This window comes from Pavona decussata, unplaced genomic scaffold (assembly GCF_977016875.1).
Source record: "Pavona decussata unplaced genomic scaffold, jaPavDecu1.1 SCAFFOLD_238, whole genome shotgun sequence".
NCBI classification, from domain to species: domain Eukaryota; kingdom Metazoa; phylum Cnidaria; class Anthozoa; order Scleractinia; family Agariciidae; genus Pavona; species Pavona decussata.
Genome location: NW_028145643.1, coordinates 1,405,001 through 1,419,656, shown reverse-complemented (window position 1 = coordinate 1,419,656; position 14,656 = coordinate 1,405,001). Strand labels below are relative to the sequence as shown.

Sequence of the window (14,656 nt, the reverse complement as noted above, 5' to 3'; positions counted from 1 at the left end):
CAGCAGTACGCTGGTTTGATTCTTATCCGTTCTTGCTACTTCTCTTGGGGGGAGGGGTGGGGGGTCAGTACTCCATTTAACAGGCTATACGTGAAGGCTTTTTCCTTTTTTCACTTTCGTAGTTTTTAAAAGGCTGATAAAGGGATCGCAAAAATAGACTATGAAATGAAAGAGCAGCAATCAAATCCAAGTATTTCAATGAGTACAAAAACTAAGTGCACAGAAATTCCTGCGGGAAAAACTGGCAACGCACAATGAATCAGTCCGGCCGGTACCCCCCACCCTCCCCACCCCCAAACATATTTCCTTTATATTGCCGCTTTGCTAAATATGTCTGTTTGATCTTAATCAGACTGATGAAAGCTTTGAAATTAAAATTTGATAGCTGTGAATAACTAATGTGACGATATAATTGTCACATTGTCAAAGCAACAAATCGCGCGCGAGCGAAAGGGGTGCGTGATCTTCTCTCAACCGAATCACGAAACCGAAATCATGTCAGGAAAAGCGAACAACCTTTTGATTTTGTTCTTGATCTGGTTTGTTTACATCACTATTGGTGTTTTTATATTCAAAGCTGTAGAAGGCAATGATAATATCGACAGCGAGAAAACCAACGCAGAGCTCCTTGAAAAGCTCAAGCAAAATATAACAGCGAATTATAATATGAGCGGATCAGAATTTGACAACATTGTGCAGCAAATCCAGGAGCTCGAGGTGGGCTCATCAAGTTCAGGACCAGAATGGAGCACTGCCGAGACGATCTCCTTCATAATTCAACTGTTGACTACAATCGGTAAGGGGCAAATTCTCGTGATATTTGTTGGATTGTTTGTCCTCCTTTTGGTAAGCGTGTTTACCCAACTTCATCTGACTGGTTTAAATATGAAAGTCACGCGCCGTCTAGTCCTGAATTTCAGCTAATAAGCTCCTTAATCTAGATCAATGATTATTCCCAAAATAATTAAAGTTTTTCAAAGCCTTTTACCCAGGTTTCAGCCAACCTACGAGGTATATATATTGGTAATCACTTTATGCATTCGTGTTTACATAACACACCTTTGATGTGTACACAAAATTCCATTTCACAATGACGTCACTTGACACATTAACCCCTAAAAGACGAATATACCGACAAAGAGTAAAGACATTTTCATTTCGCTAAATTTTCAAACGTTAATACAGCTGTTTATTCTCAGTTTACTCTAGTGTGGATTCACAGTCCCCCATTTCTCTCAAAATGCCCGATTCCTCGCGTGTCCGTCCCCGGTTTCCGCCTACCCGACGCGTAACGTAACGCCATTTGTACTGAGTCTGACTCTCATGGGCTGGGAGGGGAATACTCTCCTATTGGTAAGCTTTAATTTATAATTAAGGATAGGCTATGGGCCATTTTGGTTTCACATGTATTTCGTCATTTTATCGGGTATGGATTTGCCTGGTTTTGGCTGTTTTGTTAGAAAGACATGAACATGCATAATATTAATATTAAGTCTACTCTAACCGAGACTCAATCCGTAAGGCCAGGGAAGCCTTTTTAATCTCAAAAGGCAGAACACTCTCTCCACATGGCCTTAATATTCGCGAAGAAATGTACTAGCTTTTTCTTTTTATTATTTTTTATTTTTTGTTACTATTATTTCATTTGCTTCATATTTACTGTCAATCAATTTAGTTTTACGTAGTTCCGCTATTGCGCAAATATTTGTCAGCTATACAAGCGTGTGTCCCAATGTAAATTTTCATTATACCTGAAGAAGGCTGGTTTGGCCAGCCGAAATATAGTAACCTTTAAACCGTAATTCTACGTTGTATCGGTCTCTGCTTCTTTTATCATTTGTATTTGTTAAGCCGATCAGATCTACAATTGATCCAACGTATACCAGCAGGATTATCGTCCACGGTTGTTGCTTGGACTTGACTCATAATATTAACGGCAGACTGATCCCAACGGCGGAGGTGACGAGCTTGATAGGACAAACAACAAAAGCTAGAATAACTGAAATATATTTGTTTTTTTAAAAAAACAAATTTTTGCCCGATATTTCGGTTTGCGATACAAACCTTCCTCGGGGGCTGAACGAAAAAGAAAAGTGAGAAACATAAAAGGATCGTGGTCATTCCAGGAACAACCTTGGCAGATTGTGCTGAGGCATAAGTTTTGACACCAGCATTATTTTCCAAAAAAGCGTTGATCGGGCGTAATTAGAAATTTTTCATACTCTCTATAGTATTAAAGTCAATAACAGTTTTATTCCTGCCTTGTAGCCTACTTTTGCTGCACAGAATGGGAATAATTGCAAGCTACATACTTAATTAGTTACCAGACCTTTTTCCTTTCCTTGGCTACGCGCGGTCAACAACTGCTAGGCCAATTTCTTCGGTCGTGGTAGTCCCTATTGCACTTTCTCAACCATTTCTGAAATATTTTTGTACAAGCTGATTGAAAGCATGAATTAAAGGGGCAGTGTCACTTATTGTAGTGTCACTTTGAGTGGCCAAATCCGCGGTTGAATCGTTAAAATAATGCTTCAGTTTTGACAACAATAACCCTACTAGAGAACAGAAACGTTTGGCTGCAGATGGTTTGGACGGAAATGGATTACAACTTGTGGAAAACTTCAGTTGGCCGGTTCTTCTTGTGTATTTTCGAGAAGTGTTAGAAACTGATATACTAAGTTCTTCAGTTGGAGAAATCCCTTGATATTTTCTTCCCGGTGTTCTATAAAGAGCAGTTTCACGATTGGCAAAAAGGTTTTAGTCCAACATTAGAGCAGTTTAGAGCAAAATACAGCAAAATCGCCACGACAGGACCCCTTTTAAGTAGACAGGATCAGAAAGAACTATAGAGGAGTTGGTTCGTATCTGGATGTTGGAGTGTTACATGCAGTTTGCTATCTAAATTCTTGTTGACTTTATACAAGTTGTTATGAACAGAAAGCGTTAGTTTAAAGGACGTTAAGCCTTGCAGAGAGGGCAAAGGCTATTGTGATTGCCATATTTGAAAAATTTGTAAAGCATTGTTATTTGTTTACTTTTGGATTATTTTTTCGCTAATAAATACACAGAAACGTTGTCATTTCCTAAGCACAATTTTGGAAACTGGATCCGGCATAATTTTTGGTATAATCTCACAAGAAGCCATAATATGCTAGTTTTAGCAGCAATCTGTCAAGGTCTTCGCTGTGGTGGTTGATCATAATGGCGACTGTACACGACTCTGCTTTATGTACAACCGCCATTTTGCTCGACCACAAGGGCGACTAGGATAGCGCATGGTTTGGGCCAACCTTTCGAAAAAATAAACTAAAAGCAAACCTCTATTTCCTCCCATCCCTCCCCCCGCCTCCCCCCCCCCCCCAAAAAAAAAAAAAAAACTAACTCTGAACGAAGATGTCCCTTTGAAGCTTTCCCGAAAAGCTAACACCAATTTATCATTGTTTTTCAAGGATATGGAAACATTACTCCCGTGACAACAGGTGGCCGCATACTTTGCATATTCTACGCGTTCTTCGGCATCCCGTTAAACATTTTGTTTTTACAACTCATTGGAAAAATAATGCTGAATGGTCAGCAAGTTCTTGTGACGAGATTCGAAACACGTTTCCTGAAGAGAGAAAGCGCGCCAAAATACTTGAATGAAAAGTGCACCTTGCTGGGTTTCGTGTTATTGTTAACTTGGTTGTTCATGAGCGCTGGACTTCAAATGAGGATTGATGACTGGACATTTTTGGAGGGAGTTTATTGCTTTTTCATCACCTTTACCACTGTTGGATTTGGTGATCTGATTCCTGGCCAATCAACACGGCATAAACCTGGACATGTTGGACTCCGAATATTCTTGATCATCTTCGGCTTGGTTGCGATGTCCAACATGCTTAACGCAATTGTAAATTGTGAAGATACTATACAATTGCTCAAAAAATTGAAGATGTGTTGTGGCCGAAAAGGAAACGTTGAAATTAGCGAACAGGACGACCATGCTGATATGGAAATGAATGAAGACGATCCCGCGAAATGAGTGAAATGGCAACAGATTTTATTCAGGATACAAAGTAGCTAAAAGCAAACCACAATACTACAGCAAACAACGATTATATAGCGTAGAAACAAAAGCACTATTTACATTACTAACACTAGGGCTAAAGAAAATTAAAATTACAAACAGTTGAATCACAAAAGATCACGAGAAAAGTAACACACAATGGTAAGGGTGAGCGACACCGATACCACATACTCAATATTATGGACATGAGGGTATCGTTGAAAAATATCGATGCTTGCAAAAAATATCGGCTGTTTGATCCCTTTCGATACTTCTCACGTGACCGCTCACTTGAAGTATCGAAGGCTGTTTTAGTGCCCCAACGGTAAAAAACCCCAATATTTTTGTGCTCGAAGGAAGTATCACAAAAATTAAAGTTGAAACACTGTTTCTATGGCTGTTTCTAAATGTTTACCATCCATTAAGAGTGTTTTGAAAGTGTGGCTAACATCACAGAAAAGTATTTACTGATGACGCCACAGTATTAGTATCGTTGTCGATATCAAGAAATGTCAAATATCGGTAAATATCGTACTTGTATCGGATCGGTTTGAAAAAACTGGTATCGGACGACCCTAACACAATGGCAAGAATGATTGAGTAGATAGGAATTAGGGGTTGAGGAACCGGGAGGAGGGGAGGGTGAGTTAAACAATAGCCGGGGTGGATGAGTAAACAATAGCCTAGAGGATGACATCATCAAAAACGATGACATCATAAGCTAAAAATAGAGAAACCGGGGGGAACGGGAGGATGAGTAAACAATAGCCTAGAGAATGATGTCATAAGCTAAAAATAGAGACAAGGGGTGTAATTTCCTCCCCTCCCGGAAGATAAAGTAATAAGCTAAAAATAGAGAAACCGGGAGGTTAGGGAGGTAGAACGTCACAATAGCCCCCGGGTTGACATCGTAAAAAAGTGATGACATCACCTAAAAATAGTATAGTGACATCATTGGGGTGGAGGAGTATTTTGCTCTCATTATAAAACGATGATCTCATAGTTTAAAAATAGAATAGTCATAAAATAGTTATAGAACTTTCCCGCTATGAAGTAGGAAACACAAAATATGATGGTTCCAAGCAGTTATTTACCATCAGTGAGTTTAAATCATTCGCTAAGCCTCGGTTGGTGGTTTGAAATTTTTTGCTCCACGGAAGGTGAAAGCCCTTTGGCCTTTCGCAACCTACACTTGGGTACTATGAGGTCATTAATTTGCCTGGCGTTCCTTTGGTGAATTTTTGAACGGTGTTGAAATCGTTTTTTAAAGATAACCGGGAGTTAAGTTGTTCAGTCATTTGTATAGACTAATTTCATTGTCCGTAAGCGTATGAAAAAGCGATTACTGCCAAGCACATTATTCACGAATTGTGAGTTTCAGTAGTAATCATACATTTTCAGTGATTCTATTTTGGATGAATTTGATCGCGGGAGATTATGTGATTTTGTTGGTTATAACAGATGAAATCAGACATCAGACGCGTGTTTCGATTCACGCACCGTTACTAAAGCTATTATGTTAATTAAGTTGAGCTTTGTCGGGGATTAAACGGTAAAAACAGTCTTTTGTTGACTTTGTTTATGAATAAGAATATTACGGTTGATCGATTCCTGGCTGCTTAAATTAATTTGCATGTTATGTTTGGCGCGCACTGAAAAAATAAAACACACTCACAATTTACTGAAGATTCTTTATTTAAATCGTTCAACAATTCAAGTACAAAGCAAAGATCTTATGACAGCGTTAATCATCTTTATCCTCTTCATCGCTAGGGGGATAGAATGTCATTTTTGATGTCCTTTCATCCTTGTGTGTGATTGCGCCACAATTTAATTAAAATTCATCCTCTTGAGAAGCCTTATATGGATGATTTCTGTGAGTTCGCCGGGATCTTCTTGAGGGACGATCATCGTCATCCAGGTAGTTTTTAAACCGAATTCGAGGTGGTTTTTTTCTTTTCTGCGGAGGTGAGGGTACTGTAGGAGGGGGTGATAAGATGTACGAGGGAAGTGACGCTTCCGCGGGCGTCGCTTGTGTTGCGATTGGTTCTTGGGCAGCGGTCGCCTGTATAACCGTGGGAGTTTGGACAGCGGCCGCCTGTACAGTCACTGGTTCTTGATCTGGCATATGATTGCTAGAAATTTGTCTCTGTTCTTCAGAGTAGGGTGGATTTGATTCTTTGAGTCTGGAATTCAACTGTTGTTTAAACGTCAAATACTTGTTTTGCAGCTGCATGTAATGCTTTGCTCTTTCGTCATCTCCAAGGTCTGATCGTGAGAGAAGACCATCCATTGAATCTTGTAATTTCTTTATTACTGGAACTACTGGGGGAGTCATTACGTTCTGTTGTTTGAGGTACTGTAGTAGTTCCTGCGAGATGTTGTCCGGTACCGCTACGTTATCAAATCGTTCTTCGCCAGGTAGAACGTTCGCTCGCAATCTACAGTTGTCTTGAGTGGTAGTTTTAAGGTCAACTAGGAGATAACCAAAGTGCCTCTGTACGGCCTGCTCATAGTGATTAATAAAGAAATCGGTGTGCCTGGGATACATTTGCCTAGCCAGGGTCAGCACTTGAAGTTTATCCCGGGGGTTCTTGAAAAGGACTAAGTAGTGACTGTTTAAGCTGATACTTCGACTGCCTTTTCCTTGATGAAATAAGTTCTGCACAATGTAAATTATGCTTAATCTCGTACCCTGATCTCAGTTGGTTCGGGAATGTCGAAATGTGAGATCTGGTAAAGTTCGATACAACGCCATTTCTGGTTGGTTACCAGAATTAAGAATGCCTCATTCTAATCTGCTCTGTGATTGGCTCTTTCCTTCTGTGTTTGGTTTTCGCTCAGTTCGGGGAAGAAACAAAAACACGGAAAAGTTTTCGCTCCGATGAAGATTGTTATGCGACGTTTCAATACATACATGCCCTTTGTGTGGGGAGAGAACAGTGAGAAATTGTATTTTCGGAAGACAACAGCGACTTTAGCCGAAAAGATTTTTGCAGTAACGTTCAAACGGCCTTGCCAAATTACACAAGTTTCCAACACGATGGATATAAGCTTGCTTACTTTTGGGGAAAAAATGGAGGTAGGTCATATTTTATTTCCTTTTTTTTATGTATTTCTTGACAAAAAATGGATTTTTTAAAAAATGATTATTTATTTAGTAAACGCAAATTAATTTCCCCAAAATACTGAACACGCGGGCCGCATTTGCTAGCATATTTTCACTTCAGTTTTTGTCTTCTGCTAATTAAAAGACTATTTTTCTTCTATAAATTGAACTGGACTTTGAGTAAGAGACTTCATATTATAATATTAGTCCTTTCAGGCCAGTGTGCTTATTCCTTCAAGATCCATACAACATCTCTCATAGGACTTTGGAGAAATTGATAGTGTCCACACAATAATATTATTCATCTGGTGAGATCAATATCCCTTCCACCCCTCAGCTAAGAGAAATGAAAAATGTCTGACTTATGACCACCAAAGTAATAGTAATGAAACCTGTACTACAAAAGAGAACACCTTGTCTGAACCGATTAGGTCTCTTTATGTAAGTGTAGTTAGTTTAATTTTATCCCCTCTCCCCCACCTACTGAGTTAAAAAAAATTTGAATCCAAAATATAAACTAGCCTTCCTCTAAAACAAAAATGGGGACATTGGTTTACATGTCTGCACCACCTAATGTTTTGCAGGTCTATGCTTGTGATAGGCTTTGGAAAAGAAGTAGTTTTAAAAGGCGGACATGCCTTTTTGGATTTGACTTATAGATTTTAGAATCTTTTTGCCATTGTTCTTTTCTTCGAGATAGGGGAATTTCTCCATTATTTTATCATTAGTATGGAGTCCTTGAAGTACTAAACACACTTCATTTACTACTTCCATTGTTAATCCTGAGCACATTCTCTGATACAAATAGTTATCACTGGCCTCAGTTTCTCCTTTATTTCTTGCTAACTCTGCCTTAATTTCTTCCACCTGATTTCTAGGGAGAAGCAAGTTCTTAAAGTTCCTATCAGTGATGTGAATATCTTCAAGGGCTAAAACAGCTGGACACAGCTCAACACATAATTAAGAGCAATGACAGTCATTTTGGACAACAGATATCACAACAGCAGCATTTCTCACACAAAAGCCAAAACCAAAGTGGTTACAAGCAAAAATTTTCCCCTGCACAGATTTCTGGGGTATTTACACTAATCTGTCAATATGGGTTGCATTTCTTCAATATTTGCACCAATACGATTGTTGTTAAAGTAAAGTTTTGATGTAGCAGGCTTCCCGTCTCTTCCATTTTCTTGGAAAAAACTTTCCATAGTTTGGGGAAGACCAAAATGAATAAATTATTATCCTTCCAACACATCGAGAATCAAACCCCATTCCCAAAGATTGTGGCAAATAATATTCATTGTCAGTCTGTAGAGAATGAGACTGAGCCAAAAGTGCATTTTGAGGAATTTGGGGAGTAAGGTAGAACTGGTGATCCCCAAGCTTTCCACCAAAAAAGGCACCCCCAACTGCACACAGTACTAATGATGAGTAAATAATAGACAGGCTTCATTTTTGACATTGGTGGTGACAAGTTCATCTGCTATGGGCAAAAATATTTAATCAAACTGGTCAACATTACTTTGTGTTAAGATAGGAGGGCCTTTGTAGTACTCCTTAAATCTTTCATATTCAAACTTTGTATGATTGTAGTTTGGTTGTTTTTCTGTTGCTGTTGTTGTCATGACAACAATCTTCGCTGTAGGGAATACTGAGGAAAGTGTTCCTAGTTTGCTGTACTCTGAAGTCGTGCCCCCTGAACAAAGATGCAATTAATTAAGAAAAAACTGTAGTCATTCACTGGGATGTTGTTATTCTTTCCATTAGAATAAGACAATATAATTACCAGAAAATGGATAATGAGAAGGCTGAATAAAAAGGGATTCTCAAGTAACTTATAAGCCCTTTTTGACGTGTGGGGTGGTGGAAGGACGAAGCATAAAAGAAGCTGCGATAATCACTAACAATGTGGCTCTGTATTTATTAGCTTTTAACCTTTTACAGTTTCTCCTTACTGGTCTCTACATGTCCATTTTTCATAGTAGCATTATAGGGAAGTTGTTGAAATATCAAGAAATTTCACCACTGGTGATCTCATGACCTCTCCTTGATTGTGTATTAATATTATTAGGAGAAATTTTGATACTGATCACTACTGGGGCTTAAAGGTTCAAGGTTCACTGTTCTGATATTTTTTATGTACTTGTGTGAAAAGTCCTTGAACATAATTTTGTGTTGCTGGTCTTAATATTAAGAAAAGTTAGGACCTGACATGGGTGCAAATATCAATATAAGAAAATTTTTTTGCTCAAGGAATTGGCATCAACAAGGAATTTTCATCCAAGACAGACACCGTTTTCAAAGTTTCTTTTCCCCACCACTTCCCTGCAGTGGGTTTGTGTCTCACAGTTTGATTAAATGTTGTTTCCTGGCTATGGAAGGCCATGGTTATGGAATACTTAGGGATTCACGGTTACTGAAGATCAGCTTACTGTGAAAGCTGTTTTGCTGCAGAAATGGGTGACAGTTCATTAGAACACACAGACATGCACAGGAAAACAAATAGTGGAAATATTTTTTTTATTTGTTTTCTATTTATCTGCCATTTGCTACTTTTATGAGCACAAAAGACCTTCACACCTTCCTATTATTATTGTTATTATTTTTTTTGCTGAAATTAAGGATCAAATGCAGATAATGACCTTTGTTCTTCATATCAAGAGTAAAATGTTATTAGACTTGTGTATTATGTGGTTCTAATTTTCGAGTCTGTGGACTCCTATGTGTAAAATAATAACCTTTATTAACTTGTCATCAAAGAAGCAGTTGAGGGGGGATGTCCCCTAAACTTAACATAAATTTCAGGTGAAAACTTTTCAAGTGTTATGTGATAAAGGTGAATCAAGAACCACTGAAATGGAAAGCTCATCACTACCAAATAAGACTCTAATGGGAAACTCATTGGGACTGGCTCAGTGTTTGCTCACATGTTGCAAGTAACCAAACATTCTTCAGATCCCAAATCCAGATGTGGTACCTCCATTTCCCAAAAGAAATTCAAACTTCCATTTTTGAGAAAAAAAACCTTTAAAACAGCAAGGGTGCACTCAGCATTTTAATGTTGGACATAATTGAGCGCCTACCATTTACACGGACAGGTCTTTCTGGTTTGCTGGTATATAACCAAGACAGTAGCATGGTGTTAGGGCTAGGATGGTTCATAGTTCATTTATTTCACACTATTTACACAACATTAACATAGAAAGAAAAGTATTACAACAAATGATTACAAGATAAAAATAAATACAGTACAAATTATAAAATGTGTGTGGTGGTCAAAGTAGCAAAGGCTTTCTAGTTGACCACCACCTACTTTTAAGTAAACAAAGAAATGACACTGAGCTTTATTGAGATATTAGAAAATGTAGGAAATGTTTGTAGAGCCTAGGATTAATCTACAAGAGAGAATTACATTTGTGTAAATTAAGGTATGTTAGAGATATACTGAACCGAGCAAGAAATCCAAACAGGACAAGCTAAATAAAAGAAGAAGAAAACAATAAATAAATAAATAAATAAATAAAAACAAAAAAAAAAACACAAAATAAAACAACATACAAACAAACAAACAAAAAGAAAGGAAAAGGACAACACATCATCAGCAGCAGCAACAGCAGTGACAACAAATATCAAAATATAAGCAGACAATTATTATTATTATTTTTAACTCTATTATTATTATTAGATAGTTACATTCTATTATATTTGATCATTAAACAGAACATGTATTATTTGATTGACAAGAGATCAGGTGGGGCTTATAAAGTTTCTTAAACCTGTTAAATGTTTTTGTTTTTTTCAAATTATGCCATGGGGACAGTTTCCCATATGACAGAAGCAGAGTACTTGAAAGTAAATTTGCCTATGTTAGTTCTAATTTGTGATCGGTGGAAATTAAGCTTGGCAGAATTTGTGGTGTTATAGGAGTGGACAGTTGTTGTAGGTAGGAGGAGGCCCTGTTTAGCTGATTCATATCAAATTATATTATTACAGTGACCTTGAGTTGTGTCCTTTGGCCTGTAAAAGAAACCTGCCGCATTTACACAATCCATTTGGTTTGGAAATTTAAACCATTAACTTATGGAAGAAGGAAAATTTGTGTGGCCAAATCAGCTGAAGAGACTACAAAGAGAAGAAATAATTTTTACGTATCACTGGTAGACCACAATTTCTGAAACTTTGCAAATGAAAATATTACATGAACCATTTGACTTTCCAATGCGAAATTTAACAGCAAGATGCCAATCAGTAACTCTATTGTGCCTCATCTACAACAACGGCCACACAATCTTTCTGATAAAGCTTCGACAACAAGAACTCTCTGCATTGTCTGTTCATGTCTGTTGCTACCTTTACCTTGGGGTGCACAAAAATTATGTGACATTTCCCTGCCTGTAAATTACAGTATCTTCAATACAGTTACCATCTAAGGCGAAAACTGGTACAGCTTACTCCGGTTGACTTAAGTCTTTTTAATTGATCGTCGATAAGCACGTTGATCTTGAGTGGAGAAAGCAAAATTACGATGGATTTGTTCTTGGAACAGTTTTCATTACAAAGATGGTCCAGATGGTCACAAAGGGTAGGAACTAATCTCAGTAAAAAAGTGATTTACCGCGCTTGTTGATTGCAATCTCTCCTAGTACCTTTTTCGTTTTGGTTTAAGTGTCAAGTTTTGTTAGCCTCTCGACCGAAGAACGTTCCGAAGAGCACCCTCGAAAGCGAAAACCTCACCAGGTATGATCACAGTTACGAGCCGGCGGCCATTCAGCACGGTGGACAAAGGATGATGGGCAGGCCCGTATTGCGGGCCTCAAATCGAACTTTACCAGATCTCCCCTCCGCCTGACCGTGGGAGATCTGGGTACGAGATTAAATTATGCTTAGGTTGCGATGATGGGATCCTCTTGTAAACAGGTTGACGATTCGCTTGTCTTCACCGGCATCAGCCATCTGATCATCGATCACCATTAAGTTGCGTTGGTGGATGTCAAAATAGGAGTCATGCTCTAGATTGGAAGGAATACCTCTGATAAATTCTATATTTGGCATTATTGCCATCAATTCTAGATAAGCGGGCTGCCACTGCGAATAACACCAAACAATCCTTTCTGGTGGTAGGTTGATTGCTCTTTGAGCCTGTTGCAACAAAGATTTTACCCAGACAGTCTTTCCTGATCCGGTCATCCCAGCAACCATACAAGTAAATGGATGCACAAATTGAAACCGCTGACACTTTTCTGGAGAAAACGGCATAGCTCTGAATGGAGTGAAACTCGACGATTCACTGTGTTTGCGGCTCATGTGTCTTCGCATACTATCTTTCCTTGAAAAATTCTCTTGACAAACAGAACAGGTCCAACTCATGTCTACTCTGTGGAAACTTGACGAGAACTGAGAAAACGATAAATGTTTTCAGATTTATATAGGCTTTAACCACACCCAAAAGACTATTGTTTACGCCCTCTCGCCACCACCACCACCGACACCACCACCTACACCAACACCACCACCACCACCGACACCACCACCACCTACACCACCACCAACACCACCACTAACACCACCACCACCGACACCACCACCACCAACGCCACCACCGACACCACCACTAACACCACCACCACCACCGCCGCCCCCACCTCCACCACCATGTTTCTATTGTTTTCACTCCTCCTTATTTCTAGTGTTTTCCTTCTCCTCAAGTCTATTGCTTCCCCCACATCCTACACAATAAAAGGGGGAACTTACTTTCTTAAACTCATTCCATGATCATGTCTCGCGTTGTAAAGAACAACCGAGGTTTCCTTCAGCTCCTTTCTGATTGCCCTTCCAAGCAGCGTCAGTTTCTCTTGAGAACAGCTACTCCACAACAGTTGCATGCGTTATTGCAAGTTATTTATAATGTACTTACAGAAAACATACCAGTGTCTGAAGAAGTTAGGGCCTTCTTGCGTTCGCATAAGGATGCTCTTCTAAATCTTGCTCAGCGAAATGTTCCTTACAAGACAAAGAAGCGCATCCTTGTGCAAGAGGGCAGTGGGTTTATACAAGAATTACTGACCCCTGCAATTAGTAGCTTGGGGTATCTTCTGTTATAAAAGAGACCGTGGATTCTGAATGTTGGTCATTTGTGTCTCTCTTTTAACGAGTGCTGGTCGATATGAAAAGAAAGATGGATTGGGATAAAGAGGAGGAAAGTGAAATGGAGGATTACTCAACCTCTGATGAGGAAAGTGACGAAGAAGAACCCCGGATAAAAGATGTCTTGAACAACCTTTCCAACGCCGTTTCCAGAAAGCACGCTTCTGAACTATTGCATAGTATGGCTACTTCTAAAAATATCTTGTTCTGGACACCTAGTGGACTGCTACTCCGAAACCAGCGCCCAATACCAGTAACAAACATCTCAGAGCTTGTCGAGTATGTGTTACTCCCTCATAACGAAGATGTCGCCAAACCCCGTGCGCTCAATACTTTCCTAGATGGGCTGGCAGAGCTCGGAGCGAATAAGCGACTGATCAAAAATAAAAAACTTCTAAGCGATTTGTTAGAAAAAGAAAGAGGATACCAGGATAAAGAGGACGAATCAGGTAATGAGGCTAATGATGAAAACTTGTCGGACAGCAGTGAAGAAGAGGAAACCAGTTCTAAAAATAGTCAATCCGAAGTATCTCATAACAGCGACCTGGAAAGTGATTGGGAAGAAGAGGCCGAGAATAGTAGCGACTCAGTTGAAAATTCAAGGATAGTTCAGGCAAAAGTTCATGATCCTTGCCGACACTGCAACAGTTCACATGGATATGATACCGTAGTCATGAAATGTCCTAAGTGCTTTTGGGAAGATAACTGTAAAGTTTGCCCTATATGTGATCACAAGATTCCTCTTGAACGAAAGCACGCGAAAGAATCTCTCCGTCGATGTTATGATTGTGGCGCAGTCACACACAAGGATGAAAGGACATCAAAAATGACATTCTATCCCCCTAGCGATGAAGAGGATAAAGATGATTAACGCTGTCATAAGATCTTTGCTTTGTACTTGAATTGTTGAACGATTTAAATAAAGAATCTTCAGTAAATTGTGAGTGTGTTTTATTTTTTCAGTGCGCGCCAAACATAACATGCAAATTAATTTAAGCAGCCAGGAATCGATCAACCGTAATATTCTTATTCATAAACAAAGTCAACAAAAGACTGTTTTTACCGTTTAATCCCCGACAAAGCTCAACTTAATTAACATAATAGCTTTAGTAACGGTGCGTGAATCGAAACACGCGTCTGATGTCTGATTTCATCTGTTATAACCAACAAAATCACATAATCTCCCGCGATCAAATTCATCCAAAATAGAATCACTGAAAATGTATGATTACTACTGAAACTCACAATTCGTGAATAATGTGCTTGGCAGTAATCGCTTTTTCATACGCTTACGGACAATGAAATTAGTCTATACAAATGACTGAACAACTTAACTCCCGGTTATCTTTAAAAAACGATTT

At 38.9% G+C, this 14,656-nt stretch overlaps 1 protein-coding gene across 1 annotated transcript; it reads left to right on the top strand.

The window, feature by feature from the left end:
• Positions 1-428: 428 nt before the first annotated feature.
• On the top strand, positions 429-4,443 carry LOC146457679 (potassium channel subfamily K member 3-like). Its single transcript, XM_085091676.1, has 2 exons — positions 429-796; positions 3,450-4,443. Exons 1-2 carry the CDS (start codon positions 496-498, stop codon positions 4,019-4,021), a joined length of 873 nt encoding a protein of 290 aa, XP_084947802.1. The 5' UTR covers positions 429-495; the 3' UTR covers positions 4,022-4,443.
• The last annotated feature ends 10,213 nt before the right edge of the window (positions 4,444-14,656 follow it).